Here is a 21,487-nt window from a genome sequence, read left to right as displayed (position 1 = left end):
GCAGGCCAAGAGGAATACCAGTGGGGCTGTCGAGGGTTTAAAACCAGTTTGCAGTCTGGAGAAGTGCCTGCAGACCAGGCCACATCATTTGTGCAGTTGCTTGCTCTGAACAGGGATGTTCACAGGAACAGGGAACAGGGAACTCTGCAAACCTGTTTGGCGATGAGGCTATGCTAGTGCCCTTACTAACGGGCCTGCTAAAAAGCCTGTGGCTGAAGCTATCTGGAGTACCTTTGACATGAGGTAATAATAGCACTAGTATATATCGACGACGTTTTATCTACGGGATTGTTCCGGTGCTGCTAGAGCTTCCACCGGATGTCCCGCATTTTCCGCTTACTTATTGCTGGCATTCTAAACTCTGGTCGATTTGGAAACATCCTCCGAGCTAGAACCGACAATCAAATTATATTTATCTTTTTTTCTACAGTACAGTACACACTCGACAGCCATTTGAATTCCAGAGCTCGCCTCTCTACGTGAACATGTTCCACCAAAACAAGTTCCTTCCCAAGGCTATTTTGAAGAGGCACTGTACCTACAGACTGTACCTGGACACATGGGGATTGTGATTGGTTTAAAGAAATGCCAATAAACATTTTGGACTCGCCAGACTTTTCTCCGCAGCGCTGTGGAGGAAGGTCTGGCAATGCGAGACTACAATAGCCCAGATGAGCTGTTCTAATGGATGGTCATGTCTCTAGAAGAAACATCCTATCTGCAAAGATGTAACAATTAACCAAACCATCAAAACAACTGTGGCTGCGTTAGCTGTGGGTGACTATAGCCTAAGCTAGAAGGCCAGGCTCGGAGCTAAACCAACAGGGCAGCAACAGAGGCTACCGCCTCAAGCTAAGATCATTTTGAAAATAAAAAAAAGTAGCATGTCCGATATGGACATAGCACAGGCAGAGTAACAGAATAGATGAGTGGAGAGAGAGATTAAAACAGAAAACCGAGTAGGGAGTAAAAGCAGTCAGTAGTTGTCAATCTCACATAAATCACGATGTGCTGCATGCTGCAATTGGAACAGTGTGCTATCCATGCTTAAGCTACTCCAGACAAACAGATGTATTCAGTTTTTTTTTTCTCTTTACATTTCTAAAGCAGAGGAGCGGGGGGCCAGAGGAAAGTTGGAAGACGGATGAAAGGCAGCACTGTGTTGCAGCACTGACCCAACCTAGTGGTCGATATCCTAACCGAGACAAATCAAACACCCCGCGATGTCCAGTAGCCCGGGGCCATTAAACGCATTTCAAAGCGCTTGGATCTCGAACCTTTGCAGGGCATGAGCAACTTCTTTTAACCAATGCCCAGCAGCAACAGTCCACAGAGCTGCAGAATAATTCTCTTCATCCACAGTAGGTGCCGATACTCAATTTGCTTTCTATGAGGTAGCACAGCCCACAGCTTAACCCTTGTGTTGTCTTCCATTGGACCATGCACTTGTCGATGCTTTTGTCCCTATTTTCTAGGCACTTTTTTCAATGTTTTTGGCGTTTTTTTTTCCATTTTACACTTCTTTTCACTACCATGTATAAACACCACTAACACCATCTCATTACTAGTATTACACGTTTTGGATTTCATGGTCAATAAACCTCATTTATTAAGGAAATAATACCTAATCCTTGAGTTAAAAAAGCTGAAATTATGAATTATTTAGACTAATATTAAAGGAAGGACAATCACAGAAGGGTCAACGTTCAGTCAGGATACTGTTTCGAAACATTTCAATTTCTTTTTCAAATGCTAAAAAATTTAACAAAACACCCCAAATTCAATGAAAGTAGAGATCTGATCTTCTGTTGTACTTGTGAAGCACGTTGTGTGGAATCATCCGTCCGTGTTATTTTTGGATAATCAAATCAAAATGAGGTCATTAAAAATAAACCTATATTTCTGATATAGACATTTAGAAAACGGGTCAAATTTGACCCGAAGACAACACAAGGGTTAATAACCTGTTGAAATACATATTTCCCAGGTCTATTCCGACTTCGTTCTTCTATTCAGAGCCAGTTAGCAGAATCCTACCTTGTTAACTTGCTGCTGTATACATAAAGAACTTTGAAGTGGAAACATGGCCTGCATTTCTGCTCTTCCAGTCCCTGGATGGCCACACGACAGGATCGACACACCCTTGGTCACAAGTCATCTTTAAGTTTTCAATGAGCACAGCCCACAGCAGACTAATCCTGGCAGATCATTTGTTTTAGCGTGTCAGTTTGATTAAACACAATTGTATGATTAAAATAATAAAGGCTTAAAACTAGATTTCAACACAAGGTTCAAATTAGGGCTGTCACAATTAACGCATTAATAGCGAGATAACGACACTCATTTTTTTAACACGCGATGAACGCACACACGTTCTGTGATTTCGCTCCGAAGCTTGGGAAATCAGGAAGCTGCAGCAGTAACGTTGTGGACAGCGTTGCCAACTTGGCGACTTTAGCCCTAATCACACGGGATTAGTATTACCTGGTGACCTCTAGTCATTTGTAATATTTAGGGAGATTGTCTGTGATCTTAATCCCGTGCGATTGCTCCTCTGATCTCTGCAGGGTAAATCCAGACAGCTAGCTAGACTATTGGTCCAATCTGAGTTTTCTCTTGCATGACTATTTTACAGCGGTTCCGTGCTGAGCTTATCGCCGCCCATGAAGATTGGGATTTGTTTGAAGAAATGCCAATAAACCAGAGCACGTTTTTCTCCATCCAGTAATGCTGTGTGGACTAGCCAGACCCTCCTCCGATCCGCAGCATGTAAATGGTCTGACAAAGCCAGACTACCACCGGAGTAGCCCAGTCAAATACCACTTGAGCATTACAAACTTGAAAAATATCCCTTTTAAAGTACATTTCGAACAGATAAAGAAATGTGCGATTAATTTGCGATTAATCGCAAGTTAACTAGGACTCTCATCCAATTAATAGCAAGTAAAAATATAATCGGTTGACAGCCAAACTTCAAATATAGGTAATAATGGAGGGGCAGCTGTAAGGCCATTATAAAGGTGCATATTCCAAATTAAATCTGCAATTGATTAAATTACCTCCAGCCATGTAACACTAAGTGAACATGGGTCTTGCAGGGACTCAGGAGGTCTTGGGCCGTGGGGCAGTTGTCCTTGAGTCATTTAATGGGCAAAGAAAGTTCTATCTATTGCAGTGCTGTTTAATTAAAATGCATGGTATGCAGGGAATTGTAATTCACAGTCTTGCTCACAGTCTATCAATGTTTTGTATTCATAGGCTTAATTTATTTAGAATGTCTGTGTAAGTACAAATAAAAAAAGATATTGTTCAACATTTTGGGCAAATTCGCTTATTCACTTTCATTCCAAAAGCAAGATGAGAAGATCAATACCACTCTTATGTTTGCGTTAAGTACCGAGCTGGAGGCCATTACCCTGTAGTAGTTAAATACATAAATATGTGTAAAAAATTATAGCTACCAGTACCTCTAAAGCTCTAATGAACACATTGTACTTTGTTTATTCTGCACACAAACCTAAATGTAAAAAAGAGAATTTGTGGTTTTAAGAGAAATTACGTGTAAGATCAATTTCTTTTTTAACCATGCGCCCGGCACTTCTGTACAGAGTGTCTCTGGCTTTAGTGTGGATTGCCTGGCAGCCTCATTGTGATGGTAAGACCCCGGGAAGTCAGTGCTGAAGAGCAGGATTATTAATGGGAGTGGACACCAAATTCACAACAGTCATTGTTGCCCTAAAATTTGGCTGTTACATTTTGTGAAGCTTTCTTTCCGAAAGCAAAGCTGCTTGACAGCCTGCATTTACATTTTGGATGTCGGAGCTTCACACCGTCACATGAACAAACCTGACACAGTAAGCCATTTTTATATGTTTTCGTGTTTCCCGGCCGTGTTAACCAGGTCACGTCAGCCAATGTATGATGTCATGTTTGATTTAGTCTCACCTGTCATGTCTCACCATATAGAGAAACTAATGTAACGTGAGGGTTCGATAACAGCTCCACTTTATCAGCTCCACAACAACACTTCCTCATTTTACTTAATCACATGTAGCTGAACTAACCAATCAGATGCTAGCAGAACTTAGACTCTAGTACAGTAAACAGTTAACTGTATAAACACTGTAAATACATTTTTAGTAAATTAACTGAAAAATATGCATTAACTTGTAAATCTTACACAAATGTTTAACGTGTTTTCCTCCAATTTTTCTGAAGACGTTTCCCTTTGGCTTGGATATTTAAGCATATTTACTCTGGTTTGGGTAATGCAAAGTGTAAGATAATGTTAAGATAAACCTGGACTCTCTTTCGGCAAAGCTTAGGTCAAGGCTTATAAAAGCATTTGCTTTAGACATAAGCACTTACTGTAGAATCCACTCAGAGTGCTCTGACTAAAAGCATCCTCCGGATAGTGATTATGTGCACACACCTCTTTTAAAGCTGAGAAGAACTGAGAGGGAGAAATGATGGACACAGTTGTGCAGCCCTCCGAGACAGAAAAACAACCGAGCCTAAAGGTGTCATTCATAACTGCCCTGTACCACCCACATTACTGTGTAGGAGAGAAGCGCTCCAGATATCTATGGATCATAAGATGACAAATTCACCACCAACCCACGCTGCTGTTGCAGTATTGACACTGTTGGCAGCATGTACGGCCTGAGATTGATGAGATCAAGCTAAACTGATCTATAGAACGAATCACATAACGCACACTGACGTAAAGCAGAGAGTCCTCTCACACCATCTAGCTCACTTATCATGAAATAATAGCCTGCTGTCTGATAGGTACTGGGACAAATCATGTTGAGAAAATCTCTGCTTCACAGATCCCTGCTGTGTAGATAACAAGCATGACATTTCCCTGACAGCAATTAGCGCTTCCCTCATGTCATGTCATAGAGCAGAGATTAATCTCACCATTATTCTGTAATAATCTGTTATTAAAAAATCTATGTGTATTTGCAAATAATAATGCTACTGTACATATTTCAACTTTCTTCAAGGATTTCTGTAAAAAGACACATTTATTAATCCATATGTTTGAGAGTTTAAGTCAAGCTCTAGATGTGTCTAACAGTCCGGAGTGCTTCTGTACATCTAGCATTAAAGTTAAAATGTAAAATAAAGCCGTTTTGAGGAGAAATAGAAACAAAGACAGTCAGAATTTTGAAAAGTTTCCTGATCCACAGTGGCCTAATCTATCACATTAGTAGAAAACAAAAAAGTCTCAAAGTCCTGCGGGGAAAAAACACTTTCTCTGCAATTAGGACTGCGTCTGTAGACACACTTGCCTGTCCTGCACTGTATCATCCTCATTAATGCTCAGAACACATAAGGATTAACATGTCAAAGAAAACCAAATCGCAAGGCATGAAAGAAAGTCAAAAGTGTGTATTCCTTGCTATTTTTCATCTTTAATCTCAATTAAACTTGCAATGAATACAAAGGAACATAAAGGGAAACCCTTTTCGTGACTATTTTCTTGAAAAGCAAAAGGCTGTATCTGTCATGTAAAACATATAAAGGTTGTTGTTTGTGATTCTTGAATATGAAGTTGAAATGAAAGCATCTTAAGAAGTTGTTGCAGCATCCCTCCGACATGCATTCATTTCCGATCGTGGCACCGATACAGCTGGAATCACTGATGCAGCCAAAAGGTGTGTGCGTGTGTGTGTTTGTGTGTGAGATTAAAGAGAGTATTTAATGATTTAAGAAGGCTGCAGAGCACAAGCCAGACGTCTTTTGATGTGCTGAAGGTTGCTTCCAGAGTGGAAATCACTTGATGATGGTAGAATGCACTTGATGATGGTAGAAACACAAAGTCTGCATGGACAGTTATGCAAATGAATACATGCACATGAAACATTCACATACCACACATACTTGCACAGAAACACCTGCACACACACACACACACACACACACACACACCATTGGTGAAGAAAGTATTCAGATCCTTTACTTACGTAAACGTACTAACACCAAAACAAAGATACTCTGTTACATGTAAAGGTCTTGCCTTGAAAATGTTATGTAAGTATCGTCAGGAAAATGTACTTAAAGTATTAAACGTAAAAGTACTTAATGAAAAAAGAAGAGAAAAATCATCACATTTTAGAAACTGGAAACGATAAAAACCGTTCTGTCAAACAAAAGTGTTTAATGGGCTAATCATTTCAGCTGGACTTGTACTACATGTGTTTTATGTGTAAATCTTAGTTTGTAAAGTAACTAAAGCTGTCAGAGTAATGTAGTGGAGTAAAAAGTACAATATTTCTTTCTAAGTAAAGTTCAAGCACCTCAAATTTGTACTTAAGTACAGCACGCATGCACACACACACACACACACACACACACGCCCGACCTGTGTGACTTGTTGGAATGAGATGACTGCTTCTGACATATCAGTTTGACCCTGGCTTTACCACGGTCGCGTGGCTACAAAAGTGTGTGTTTGTGTGTGTGTGTGTGTGTGTGTGTGTGTGCGTGTACGTGTGCGTGTGTGTGTCAGGGCTAATGTGGCGTACGGTGACATTCTGATAAATCTCCAAGCAGCCTGCGCGCTGCCCTTTCACAGCTGCTGACTATGTTAATGGAGAGTGCAGATCCAGGGTCTGCTGGTTCTCTCTCTCTGGTGCCACCCCCCCCCCCCCCATCTGCAGACACTCACAGTAGAGATGGATTCGATATGGAAGTCGATACAGCACGCAGGTCTTCCTGAAGGATGAAGCCTTGGGTTTCGTTTAAATGCACTTTGATAGAAAACTAAATTGGTGATTGGATATTCTTGCACTCTGCCCAAAAGTATTAGCAATGTGCCCTGAAAGCAAAAAATTGGCTGCAGTGTCTTCCACCTGGTCATTGCTTCGAAACCAAATTCACAAGTCAGCTTAGCTCATTTAAAGAAGAGCTAAAAATACTGAAAATTATAAACGCCTCTTGTGGATTTCTCTAGTAGTTCACAGACATCAAAGCCAGCACTCCTTTCATCATCATTTACACTTCTCCAAATGTTAAACGTCTCTTCTGTTCTTCCAATTCTCATTATTGTAAGCTCTCTGTTTGTTCTTTGTTTTTTTGGAGAGAAAAATGTTTACTTACGATTTCATAGTGTGCACGCACGCACACACACACACACACACACACACACACACACACACACACACACACTAACTGGCTAATGATTCGGTAGTCAATCAAATCCTCGGACCGAGAAATACTAGTTAAATGAACAACAACTGTAGTGCACCACACTCGCACCTCTCACGTATTATCATTACATTCAAGTCACATAGCTCAGCATGTGTTTTTCTGAAAGATAAACTACCTCTAAAAACCATGACTTTTAACTTTTAACACCTATTTTGAGCATCTTCGACTTAGACTGGATCAAAACTATTCCGTCCACCACATGATCAAAACATAAACCTGTTTGCAAATTGTGACTCAATCCACTCAGGTTGTTCTCATGAGCCATTCGTACATATAGATAGGAAAAATAATGCACATTAGTTGCATGTATTCCACGTATCGATTACTGTAAGCCTCACATTGACCACCACTCTACAAGACCGTGAAAATCCGTGTATGGAGAAAGTCAGGGTGGTGGATGAGTTACAAAACACAGAACTTTCAACCAGGGCAGCGGAGTTTGTGTCCTGGAAGAGGTGAAGGGGAAAACACAAGACCGGAAGTACTACTTACAGGTGTTTTAACCCAAACCCCAAACTTTTCAAAATCCTAACTAATGGAGCTCAGCGAAAATTCTGACAGGAAGACTTCTAACTAATCATGTTCTCTCTCTTCTAAACTGAACAGATGTTAGAGACGCCCACTTTAGCTAACCAATCAGAAGAGGCCCTGAAATTCTCAAGCCAAACATGTCTCTCTCTCTGCTGCTCAGTTGTCATTTCAGGCTAAGAACAACCCTCCTCCTCCCCTTGCTCCTCCGGCCTTCATCCCACACGGCTCCTGGTTCCTCCTCCGACCAGACGGCATCGGCTCATCGGTTCGACATTCGGGTTCCTCACACCGCCATCAGTGTCTAGACTCCATTGGGGGATCAGCTTTTGGCCCTCTAACCCCCTAATTATTATCATTTAATAATGATGGAGTCTAATCTCCAAAGACTGTACATGTCATATCATGATTGCGTACAATAAATATTTGCATATCTGCAACGAAGTCTCTCCTGATTGAAATTGTTTTGGTTCCACGTCACGTTGCAGTTTCACAACTTTTTTGTGGCTAAACTTAACTTGACCGGTTGGTGGCCGCCATAATTAGTAAGATATACGAATTGATGTGCATGACTTTTTGAATAATATCACACTAACCCGTTTATGAGAATATCTCCTTGCTCTATATTCGTATTTGTGTGAAGTATCAATGCATTTCTTTTAAATATTTATAATTTCTTGTTTGTCACTTACCACCTTTTATATAAGAAACAGAGTGAGAGAACAACTATATAACTATATAATAACTTGAATCTAATATTTATATTTTATTATGCAGCGGCTGTAATGTTTTTAGGATCCAGATGGACAGAAGTGTCTGGAAACCCCTTTAGGACTGTGATGTTGTTAAACCACCGTCTGGGTTGTTTAAAGATTGCCAGAGATTTATCTCTCAGTGAAACAGATGCTTTGCTCTGTGACACAAATGAAATGCTAATGCACAAATTGGGGCTACGGTAACAAGTGATGCAACAAAACCTGAGTTTATTCAATGACAGTTGTTGAAGCTATGGCCGGTCATACATGCTTAAAGGTGCAGTAGGTAAGACTTATAAAACTAACTTTCTGTCATATTTGCTGAAACTGACCCTATGTTCCAGTAGAACTACATGAAGCAGGTCATTAAAAAAAAAATCCGGCTCCTCTGGCACCACCTACAGCCTGTAGTGCGATTTGCCAAAATCCACAGCTCCCTGTTCAGATGCACCAATCAGGGCCAGGGGGGGGTGTCTAACTATGTGTCAATCACTCCTCATGCACACGCATTCATTCTCCCTTGTGGGGGGAGGGGCTTAGGAGACCGTTTTGGGCTTTAGCGGAAAGGGGGGGAGGGACTGAGAAGTTGTTGATGTTAAAAATGTTTGGCTAAGTCCTGGATCTTCACAATCCTACCTACAGCACCTTTAACAATAAATCACAATTTTTTATGTATGGTCTACACTATGGTCACATTAATCTCGCTTTTACTAAAAAGCGATCTCCTTGCCTTTAACAAACATTTTCTAGAGCATATGACCCCAAAACACACCGGAAAATGCCTGCATGGATTTACCCTTAATGTATATAGATGACCCTTCCCTGCAAATGGAGGAGAGAATTGTAGCCAGAGGCAACCCAACGTCCACCATAGGCTGATGTGTCAATAATGGAAAGTTGTGTTGACAAGGGTAATTAGTCACTGTGCAGACTCCGCTGAATGAAAAGAGGAGAAATGGTGAAAAGAAGGAAGATAGGAGGAGAGCAGTCACTAGGAGAGTCCGTAAGAAGAGAAGGGGAGAGGTAAAGGAATGAAGACGGGAAACGAGAGGGGAGAAGATAATGAGAAATGGCAAAAAAGGTGAAGAGCGAAGAGCAAGGCTAAGGAGTGGATAAGAATAGTAGAGAGGTGAATTAGAGAGATGGAAAGGAAATAGGGGCATAATGGGAAGGACAAAGGAGAGAAGATGAAGGAAAAAGTGACTGAATTGGGGCGGGGGGGATGGAAGGATTGAAGAAGTAGAACAATAGGCAAATGTGCAACGGTGAGGCATCTGAATCCCTGAGGGTTATTCTTTTGTTTGATCTCTATAAGCTCTTGACAAACTTTGTCCTACACTCAGCCTTGAAATAGACTTCTTTTCACAAGTTATTGTGTGTGTGTGTGTGTGTGTGTGTGTGTGTGTGTGTGTGTGCGCGCGCGCAACACAAGTAAATTGTAAAGGAACAAACTGATTCTAATGTGCTCTGCACTTTAAATAGAGTATTTCAGTAATTCACATAAAAACAATAATCACAACTGGTGATGGAGAAACAGAAATTGCGGTGTATTTTTTCTGATTTGTGGTTATTTTGGAAAATTCTCAGAAACGTATGTAACATGTAAATTGCTTTGTGATTTTCTTGGTTTTAATGCGTTGTGCACTTCAAATTCGCTTATTTCTTGAGTTCATGGTAAGACATTAAACATCTCAATTGCTTTGCAAAGTCAAAGCACTTGAAAAGAAGAACGTGAGTCACACATTGCAAGTCAATTTAAGTCAAATCTTAAGTCTTTGAATTAGATTGGAGAATTTTTTAATACAGATGAGTTACATCAAATTTCCTTAAAGAAGCACAATGTTCTGATCACGTCCTCATGAAAAGTCTTTCTATATTTCCCAATTCAAATTGTGGCACTCTCAGACATTATGAGATACTAGTTCTCTGTAACAATAAATCAGGTTAAGAAAGGGTTGTATTTAGGGATGCACGATATTGGATTTTGGCCGATATTCTGTCTGCCGATATTTTCAAACTCATTTTGGCCGATGTCGATACCGATATATAAACATTTTTCCCCTGATGTATATACACTTTAGTTTTACTGAAGAGAAATCCAAGTCTTTCTCCTGTACTACCTTTACCTTATTACACTCATGTGTGGTAGATATGGCAATACACAAGACAAGCAACATTTGATTCTACCATAAATGTATCATTTTACAAATGTAAACAGACATTCACCCCTGAAGAATAGATACATTATTTCACTTGGAGGAGAATAAATGATATGCCAGTGCCACATTTTATTTTTAATTTAAGACTTCAAACTTCAGTCCTTACGAGTAAAATAGATAAAAAATACATTTTCAAATGAAAAATGTACATCCATCTCCTACTTGAACAGGTCTGCCAAATGCTTCTCTGACATAATAGTTGACATTGTACTGAAACTTACAGTGGTCACAAAAAAGCAGCTGTAGTCCAGACCTACACTTCAGTCCTTAGGACCCACTTTAAAGTATAATCGAACTTAAAACCAAGCTCCATATATTGTCTTGTGAGTCACACACAGTCCTGTAACAACTCAGTGAAAAACAGTGTGCTCTGTATTGCAAAAAAATACAAGGACATTTTATCCTTCACTTGAACTTGAGTCGTGCAAACCTTTTCAGTCCAACTAACTAGGGTAACAACTTCAGCTGACCGGTTCAGCTATTTTTTTAATACCAGAGGTAGGTTTTTCTTCACAAAAATGAGCATCTCTGCTTTTTCACCGTCCATTCGATTTCTCTTTTCGTCTATCACATCAGAGGCAACGCTAAACAGCCGTTCACTGTCAACACTTGTGCAGGGCGCACACAGGTATTTGCGTGCAGCAGGAGCGAGGGCAGGGAAATGGGCCTGATTGCGTTTCCAGTACTCCAATGGACTGTCGTTTCTGGGAATTGTGGGTTCGGCCAGGTATGAGATGACCTATGAAGTAACAATACCGAAATATCACTTACTGATTTTATTTTTTTTACTTTATGCTGTTTAGGCATTAACAGAGCACTAATGTTTTTTTTCTCCAGAAATCATATGATTTATTAGTTGCACATGTATTATTAATACACAGGCCGACTTATGATAAGTAGGCTATTATCTATGTTATGACAAAGCAGAATAATAATCGAGAAAGTAGCATTATTAATTAGGATGCTTTTGGTCTAAAGTGAAAGATTCTAAAAAAAAAAAACTACATTTGTGCATGTTTAGATGCTTACCTGTGACGCGGCCCCGGTCTTGTCTTGCTCCTCAAACATGACATTCTCCTCCAGAATTTCTTCATACATATCCAGCAGTGATCCTGTTCGGGTCCTCTTCTCTGGTGGATCCTCTGTACTGGCATCTGCACTGCTGCTCATGTCATCCAAAACTTTGAGCAACAGGTCGCGAGCACTCCTTTTTTTTTCCACGTCAAAGTACCGGTCTTTGTAGCGGGCATCAAGCATTGTTGCAACAGAATAAAGTGCTTCACACTGCACACCGTTGAAGCGATGACTGACGGCTTCCAGCAGGGTAGTTTTGGTGGTCTGCACGCCTCTGTCCGTGTCACTCAGCTGGCCAAGCAGTCGTGTCAGTGCCACAACCGCGGGGATAACATCAGCTGCAGAGGCCTCTGCAGATCTTACATCTCTGGTCAGCTGCTCAAAGGGGGCGAGAAGTGTGATCATATTTTCTAGAATTCCCCACTGATTTGCTGTCAAAGTTGCAGGAAGCTCGAAATCAGCAGCATAAGCACCTAGTGCCCTCTTCTGCTCGACCAAGCTTTGCATCATATAAAATGTTGAATTCTATCTGGTAGCGACGTCTTGTTGAAGTCGTTTTACCGACATTCCGAGCTCTTTCTGTACATCCTCCAGCCGACTGTATGCCAGCTGGGAGTGCTTGAAATGTTCAACTATTCTCCTTCCCACGGCCACAACATCTGCCACGCTGCGCTGAGACAGGACTCCTTCATGCACCGCCAGTTGCAGCGTGTGTGCCATGCACGGTAAACTTCCCACTCAAAACTCCACCATAGCTTTAGCCATGTTACGGGCATTGTCACGTAGCACGACATGCACTCGTTCTCTTTCTATTTTCCATTTCCCAAACATATTATCAAATGCGGATGCAATTGCAGCTGCTGTGTGAGAACCGGAGCATTCCTGTGAGTGTAGGACAGCTTTTTTAAGGGTGAAGTCTTCGTCTATCCACTGGGCAGTGAGGCTCAACATGCTAACAGGACTTACGCTTGATGTCCAAATGTCCTTGGTAAAGCTAATGTGACTAGCGCCGGCGAGGAGCCTTTCAATGTGACTGGCGACAACACTCTGGAGTTCAGGTAAGGCCACATCAGAAAAGTAGCGCCGGCTAGGCATAGCACACCGCGGCTCTAGGTACGTCATTAGCCTGCTGAAGCCAACGTCTTCTACCACGCTGAACGGCTGGTTATCAAGAGCAATAAATTCAATGATTTTGTTGTTAAGCTCTTTTACCTTTGGCTGGTCGCTGCTGTATTTTCTAGCTTTGTCAAAGGACTGAAGTAGAGGCTGCTGATGGGTTTTTGCCAGCGTTTGTTCCTTCTTACTTCTCAAAAAGTCTTGGTGCTGCTCAGGATGACGGCTCTTAAGATGCGTAATCATATTTGTAGTGTTGAATGAGTGCTGTTTTACGCCTCCTCGCATCACTTGTGCTTTACAAGTACTGCAAATAGCAAGTTTGTTATCCGTTTTACAGATCTCAAAATACTTCCACACAGCCGACATGTTGGAAGTTTAAGTTTCTGGCGCTCAAGCTGCGTTCACGGTCGTCACACGCGCATAGTAAACACCCCACCCTATCGGCAAGGCTCATCGGCAGAAATATTCATATATTGCCGATGCCGATGATGGTCATTTTAAGCTTTTATCGGCCGATACCGATGTCGTGCCGATATCATCGTGCATCCCTAGTTGTATTGGGTAATATTTGACCAAAAAGCCAAACATAGGCGTGCCGGTATGTGCAGTAATATCTGAACATTCAAGAGAGAAAGAAGTATCTGACTTGATTCTCCTGCAATTTTTATTTCCATGCCTTTTATTGTGATGGACAGGAAGTTGCATAACAGCTGTCATTCGTGAGGTGTGTTTTTTTATAAGACACGTGAATCTGTGTATCTGCATGAGGTCTATTTTGTGTTGAGTGGCCATATGTCTCCACAGGTTTGTGTGCTTGTCATCAACACCATGTACGTACATCTTATCAACGAAGGTGTGTCAGTTTCTTAATGTGCTTGTTTGATAAAACGATCCTCGGAATCCAAATTTGGGACAGCACTTTGTGTGCATGCTCAAATCTTATTTATAGCAACTTATTTAAATTTATACTATCTAATCAGTAATCAGCAATCAGTGGAACAAAGCCGCCGTGCTAAGGATGAGTCCAGCATCATCAAAGCTGTCAGTTTCATTTTCAGCAAAGGTCCAAATGTTATTTCTATTGCAGAAACACAATATTTGGTTACACTTTACTTGAAGGTATCTACATAAGAGTGACATGACACTGTCATGAACGTGTCATAAACATTATAAACAAGTCATAAACGTTTATGACATAATGCTTCTCTTAGTAAGTGTCATTCGGTTTTTGTCATGACAAGTTATGGTTAGAGTTAGGGTTAGGGTTCATGTGTCATGACTATGTCATGACAGTGTCATGTCACTCTTATGTAGATACCTTCAAGTAAAGTGTTAACCAATATTTTTTTCTTCTGTTGTGTTCATTATTTGTAAAAGAGAATTAAAATGTCCTTGCTTCTCTCTGGTGGGATGTGACCATTTAGATAGTTTGATTTATTTTGAGATACACGTCTCTGAAATATCTCCAATACAATGAAGGGTGATAATGCCACATAACAAGATTAAAATAATTAATGGGAATAATGATGTTTCCGCTGCTTTAACTTTTTGCCTTCAATTTAACATATTCTATGTGTGTATTTTTTTTGTACTACATTCTCTATGAAATCCTTGAATTATTTTTGTATTAGTTACATTTTGCAATGTGTGTTATGTAGAAATTGTTTTATAGAATAAAAACAATAGTTTGCACTTCCACAAAGATGGAGAAAGAAAGAAACAGATAGAAAAAAAGAAATCCCTGCCTGGTAAATGCATATGTCACTTGTAGAAATATTTCTATAATCTAGCTGTTATTCTTAGTATTAAAGTTGTATTCCCTGTCTAATGTATAGACTCGGGACACACAGATAATTAGTTAGTTTAAACTTTGATTACCTTACAGCTTAGGAATGTGAGTGTATGTTTTTCTGTACCAGATGGAGAGGTGGAACGGGAGGGGGTGGCTCTTTGGTCAGTGTGTGTGTGTGTGTGTGAGAGAGCTGGAGAATCTGCCCAGAGACAGGAGGGAGACAGGAGGGGGACACCTTCAACCAAGATGATAAAAGATTAGGAATATGGTTGGACGGCGTTCATAATCTGACATGGACTTTGCTGACTTGAACTCCGTATACATTCGTCTGCGGTTAGGGAAACTTAGTGTCATGTTGTGAACCCACAATTGTGTTCTGTAAAGTAAACTTAACTGCTGGACTTCAGTAAATGGAGGTTTCCTGTGTGCATGTCTCTTTGTAGCCTTAAAGCCCAACCTGAGATTAGTCAAGTGATGCTGTTTGAGTCATTTCGTCAGATTTCACAAATCTCCTCCACAGCTACAGAAGTGAGTCAATTTCTTTTCATCTCTAATTAGCATTTTTTGTTGTTATTTGTGTGTATTACCCTCACATTTACCATGAGCAGGCTAATTTGTATCCACAGTAAGGGCTGGACTAGGCTCCAGGCAACTGGGAGATTGCTTTCAGTCGCACTTGCTGTTTATTATGGAGCTAAATGAAACTAGGTGGCAGACGGGTGAGAGGCTTCACTGCTCTGAGATCCGGCACCATTCATCTGCATTAGGACCACTTATTATAAAGGCAGCAATTTATTTTCTTTGGCACTTTTTTTCCCTGTGAGGTTGAATAAGTGAAAGAGAAGTGAAAGAGAAAAAGGGGAGAACGGAAGGGAAAGAGAGAATTGATTTTGCAGGATGAATGGAGCTAATGCTGTATAATATTTATCTCCACTAGATTAACAAACCACCGGGTGCCTCTAAAAAAAAAAGAAAGAAGCTTGATTAAACATCTCCAGCATCCCTCTTTTTCTGGCTGTTGCCGGCTCACTGCATGCCCTTTTCTCTCTTTTCTCTCTTTTCATCCCTCCCTCCTGCCGGGACTCCAACAGGACAGATGAAATGGGTTGCAGTCATTCATCGATGGAAAAGAGAAATACAGGGAAGATAAATAATGCCGGTTGGAAATGTTGGCGTTTATATTACGATTGGCGCCGTTTCTACGCGGATTTGCATTTGGAGCGTTTTTCAACTCCAATGAAGATGCACAAGAGCACACACACCATGACAGAATACTCAGGGATACAAATTGACACACACAACATTGACAACACACACAGTAAAAGTTGCTCTCATGAGACAGGCAGCAGCCTTTCAGCAGTACACGCGCGCACACACACACACACACACACACACACACACACACACACACACACACACACCCTTCTGGTATGCATTCAACAAGCTTCCTGAACACAGTTATTGCACCTGGCTTATTTTAAGCACATGTGACAACACATTTTACATATTATATATTGTGTATTTTTCTACCAACTGAGAAGGAAAAAGACACATATACAGTAGATATATAAAAGATAGGTGATATATAAAGAAATAGAACTCCCTGTCTGATGATTACAGGCTGGAAAAATCACAGTCTTCCTTTAAATGTCTTCTTGAGACTCACTTTCATTGTATGGTTTTTTCTTAACCGATGGAATTTGTTGTAACTATTTATATTGTTGTATATTGTAATATCTTAAGTTCTGGATCTTGTTTCCCTCCCATCTTTTATTGTTAAGCACTTTGGAACTTTGTTATTAAAATGTGCTATATAAATAAAGCTATTATTAATATTATATGTTACACAAGTCATGAAAATACAACACATTCTCACTTCCATTGCGTAAAATACGGACGCTTGGTCAGGTGCCTTTGGCGTTGTTAATAAAGCTAAAAGTCTCCTTTAGCGTCATATCTAAACGCGCTTGGTCAGGACAAATCGCGGCACTTTGGATGCTCTGGGTCAGGACGTACGTTTAACTGGCATGCTGCACAAGAATGGGAGAGTTGGGTTTAGGAAAACAAGATTGGGACACTCCGTGGTGAAAATCCTGTGTTGTTTGACCCATCCACCACCCCAACCAGCCTCCCTTCGCGGAATTTCGTGCTTTCATACTACTCGCTATCGTTTACCGCTCTTAAAGTGGCCATATTATGCTCATTTTCAGGTTCATAATTGTAATTTGTGATTGTATCAGAATAGGTTTACATGGTTTAATTTTCAAACAACACCATATTTTGTTGTACTGCCCATTGCTGCGGCTCCTCTTTTCACCCTGTGTTCAGGTCTTTGTTTTAGCTACAGAGTGAGACCTCTCAACTTCTGTAACGTCTTTGTTGGCAGTCGCACATGCACAGTAGCTAGGTAAGCTCACAATTGCTAGCTAGCTGTTTTACAACTTCGGCCTGTACAAGGCAGGATTAGCCGGGAGACTTCTTCTAAATGAGGTCGCACTTCCAACTTTGCGTGGAATACCTGCAGAACAGGGACATGTAAGTAGTTCTATACAATTTATTTTGTAGATTAGGGTGAATTCATGTGTGTTGTAGCAGTGTTTTGCCATTGAGAACGAGCTAGCATGCTAGCGCTAGCATACATATACGGCTAGTTACGTAGAAAGGCGTGCAGATTTTGAACAGCTCACCCAGAGACTGAAGGCAGGACACATTCAGAAACCCGTATCTCACTCAAAACAGCATGGATGTTTTTTTTTTCAAAGTTTGTATGCATGTGGAAGCACCAGAGACACACCATAATTTCAATTCAAATTTTTCATAATATGGGCACTTTAATACTGTCATCTTAAAGCGCCCGGTGCGTTCCATACACACGCTGAGGGTGCTTTTTGAGTCGTATCTGACGCTGAGAGACACTGTCCAAGCGTCCGTATTTTACGAGTTGGGAGTGAGAACGGGTTGGAAAATACAAAGTGTGGTTCAAGTTCAAGTTCAAACACTTTGTCATTCTGCAGCACAACAAGATTACTTTGTGACAGCCCAAGGGTGCGCTAAAAGTGATAAAATACATGTTCGATAGTACTGGAACAACAGATAGTACTGCTGGCAGTTTTAATCCAGCTCTGCAAAGTTGCAGATCTTTTAGCTTCTTTGAGCTCTTTCTCTCTCTTCTTCAGTCGTCTTTGTTGTGAAGGCACACTTAAGCACACAAAACTAACATTAGGATATACATTTTTTTTTTTAAATGCTAAGTTTATTACATTAACCGATTCAGACATTCATTTATCATCTCATAACAAAATAAGGCGACTTTCACTAACGTCACATCTGACTGTGAACAACGTATAACCTAGCATGATTCAAGAGCCCAAACCATCCCATCCCTGAGCCTCTCTCTTCTCTACAGAACTCATGTAACGGACGTAACATAGCTACATTATCCTGCTGCTGCAACATTCATCATTAGCACTTTTTCGGTTACTATTCACAGGGCATATGTCATAATCTCCATACCTTTAAAAACTCACGTGAAGGCAGAAGGGCTTGGCGTTCTCTCTCTTTAATATGCGGTGCTCGGTGTGTGAGAATATAAACAAAGTCACATGACTGGGGGCAGAGGGCATTGCTGAGGGCAAGAATGAATGATATAGCGATTTAATTTGATTTAACTTTAGAAATGATGGGCGTATTATCGTATTGATGCAGCCAAAAAAGCAAGAAAAAAAAGAAAGAAAGAAAAGTTTATTTAGGCTCTTTCACTAGAGGGCTAGCTAAGCCAATCAGGGCAAACGGGCTGTTGTCCGGGCAACAATAGACCGTACCTGTGCAGGTCCCTGGCAAGGAGCGAGATACAGACAACAAATATGGGTAAGGTCTTCATACTAATGAGTCAGTGATATTGTAATAATACTTTGCTAAACTTTATAGCAGTGTTTCTAGGACAACCACCCCCACCCACCAAAAAACAAACAGAATTATATATTCGCTACACACCAAAATAACAAATTACTTCCAGTGTTAAACACTCTCTTGAAACTTTGGCTTCAGAGACCAAAAGTCGACCATAATGCAAATGACTCTGCAGGCTGTCGAATTTATCTCACAGTAACACTCCGACTCATGTTTTTGTGGTAAACGACTTTGCCTTGTTCACAGATTCCTTGGTGTAAACTGAATGCATTCTTTTCCTGTGGTGGACTCTCCTTTCTCTTCCGTCTACCTCGCAATGTGATGATGCCATTAGGACAGGGCATTGGGGCTGCAGGGATCATTTTTCTTCTCTGTTATCCCTTAAGCAAAAGAAAGGCAAGCACTTGCATCATCCTTTCGTCTCTCCTCCGACTCTCTAGCCCGCTGGATATACTTTGATCAGGCGTATTGAATGTTTCACTTATGAGAAAAATGTACACACTTGCTACATTCTCTTTAAGAGGTCTTTGTTCTGACTCCTGCATAAACACAATGATGTTGTTGTAATTACTTCATTTCATGCTGCTCAGGACCTTTTGAAGTGTAAGCCTTATAGCTTGGTCTCAAAAGGCTTAACACATAAAGGTGAATTTCAGAGGCAGTGATCTTAGAACAACGATACATCTTTTAGTAGGACAGTTTTAAGTTTTTTGGACACGGAGGACTCGGTTTTGTGAATTAACTTGCAGAGTGTAGTCCGCAAAGACGGATTATGAGACACCGAAGACTTACAAACGGGAGGAAGTAACAAATTACATTTACGTTGTTTTGTGTGTGTACCTGTACTTGTGAGTATTGTTAAAGATCAGTAAGTACTTTTCATCACAAGTATTGTAGTATCCTGATAAACTGTGTGCGAATGTAACAAAAGAAAGGAGATATATCAGCTGCAGCAGAGACGAAGCTGCTGATGTGTCTGCAGCTGCAGGAGGGCATCATATATCATCATAACCCCCCCCCCCCCCCTCTCTCTTTTAAAAAAAAGTCATTTTTACTCTATTACTTTCATTTTTGTAAAATGTCTGTGAAGTAACAGTTATTTTACTTGAGTACAATATTATTTTACTCTTTCCACCTCTGCTTACACAAATATATTTGAACTGACCTGAGAATATATTTTCTTAACTTCAATAATAGCTTTGGATTTTCTCTACTCCGATCTTTACTATACCTTTGAAAAAGAGCTTTTAGCCTTAAAGGTGCTGTAGGTAGGATTGTGAAGATCCAGGACTTAGCCAAAAAATTTGAACATCGACAACTTCTCAGTCCCTCCCCCCTTTCCGCTAAAGCCCAAAACGCTCTCCTAAGCCCCTCCCCCCACAAGGGAGAATGAATGCATGTGCATGAGCAGTGATTGACACGAAGTTAGACAACCCCCCTGGCCCTGATTGGTGCATCTGAACAGGGAGCGGTGGATTTTTGAAAATCGCACTACAGGCTGTAGGTTGTGCCAGAGGAGCTGGATTTTTTTTAAATGACCTGCTTCATGTAGTTCTATTCGAACATAGGGTCAGTTTCAGCAAATATGACAGAAAGTTAGTTTTATAAGTCTTAGCTACTGCATCTTTAAGAGTGATGCGTTCTTCTCGCTTTCTGCCGTGAGAGAATGCAGATTCTGTTTACTTTGTTTTTTTGCTTTCCTTTTTGAAACAGAGAAGTGAAAAGGAAAACCAAATTCACCATGAAATATGAAGTTGAGAGGAAAGGGTGAGAGGGTCAGCATTAATGTGCCTTTTCCTGAGCATTGTTGTGTTTGTTAGTGGTACAGGTACTTTCCAAAATAGAAGTCTAATGGAAAGTCCCAAAAGGCCATTTCAAACTAAACATTTGTTCTGCCTTCATACAGTATCAACATGTGTACACCACTAATGCAACATTCAGAACAGAAGCACTTTTAATAAAACATGACACAGTCTAAAATAATAAATGGAGGTAATGTCAAAATGAGCTCCACAGTGTGGTGTGTTATTTAATTAGGCCGATAATGTGTGTGTTGCCTTTTCTGCTGAGAGGCACACCAGGTTTGATGGTAATAACTGAATCCCATTTCACGTTTTGTACTAATTTTCTTAATGCCCAAGGCCCACTAACAACCCCTCAGTCTTTGGACATCCATTATAGAGAGTTTATCACGTCTCCTACCCACGACCACCTTTCTACAAGTTCTCTTTTGTTACTTTTTTCCACTTAAAATCTTGCAAAATGCCACTTGCACAGGTGTAGATATACACCGTATAGACATTCCATTAATTTTCAGGGTTAAGTTTTTCAGGGTCCTGGTATTGTGCTCTCTGGCTGAATCTCACTTGTCTTTATTTGATATCTCTTCGCTCCTCACTTGAACCAAAAAGTCGTTCTGGCCCTCTTTCGTGAAGGCCGTCTCAAAGCTCCTATTCCTGCCCCAAGGGGCAAGGATCGAGGATGGAGGAGGGATATCCGAGAAGCTATGAGCGAAGATACACGAGAGCAGCCTTCCAGGAAGCTGTGCAGCCTTAAGCCGTTGCTAACTCTGTCCATACAGCTGCAGAAAATTCACGTGACGCTCTCATCCCTCTAAAAACACATCTCCTTGTTTCCTCTAGTCTCTCCCATGCTTCCTTGGTGGGACGACCTAAGACGCGAGGAAGGGAAGCAAGTGAAGGAACCGCGGATGCAATTTAAGAGAACTGTCACACTGTCAGGGCTTACTGGGACACTTGAATGGAAGTGTCCATTGTTAATGTCATAAGTAACACCTGTTCTTTTCCTACTATGACAAGACAACATGTTTGCTGTGAAAAAAAGCCTATTGTAGTCTCAAGGCTGGATCATTCTCC

The 21,487-nt window shown here is 40.7% G+C and overlaps 1 protein-coding gene across 1 annotated transcript; it reads right to left on the bottom strand.

Moving 5' to 3' along the window:
• Positions 1-11,065: 11,065 nt before the first annotated feature.
• Positions 11,066-11,835, bottom strand: LOC118493232 (zinc finger BED domain-containing protein 4-like). The gene is made up of 2 exons (XM_035992435.1): positions 11,750-11,835; positions 11,066-11,459 (listed from the first exon to the last, which is right to left on the bottom strand). The coding sequence occupies exons 1-2, from the start codon at positions 11,816-11,818 to the stop codon at positions 11,199-11,201; spliced, it is 330 nt and encodes a 109-aa protein (XP_035848328.1). The 5' UTR covers positions 11,819-11,835; the 3' UTR covers positions 11,066-11,198.
• Positions 11,836-21,487: the final 9,652 nt, after the last annotated feature.

Source organism: Sander lucioperca, chromosome 15 (assembly GCF_008315115.2).
Source record: "Sander lucioperca isolate FBNREF2018 chromosome 15, SLUC_FBN_1.2, whole genome shotgun sequence".
NCBI lineage: Eukaryota > Metazoa > Chordata > Actinopteri > Perciformes > Percidae > Sander > Sander lucioperca.
Note: the sequence above shows the minus strand (reverse complement) of the source record. Positions and strands in the feature narration are given on the sequence as shown.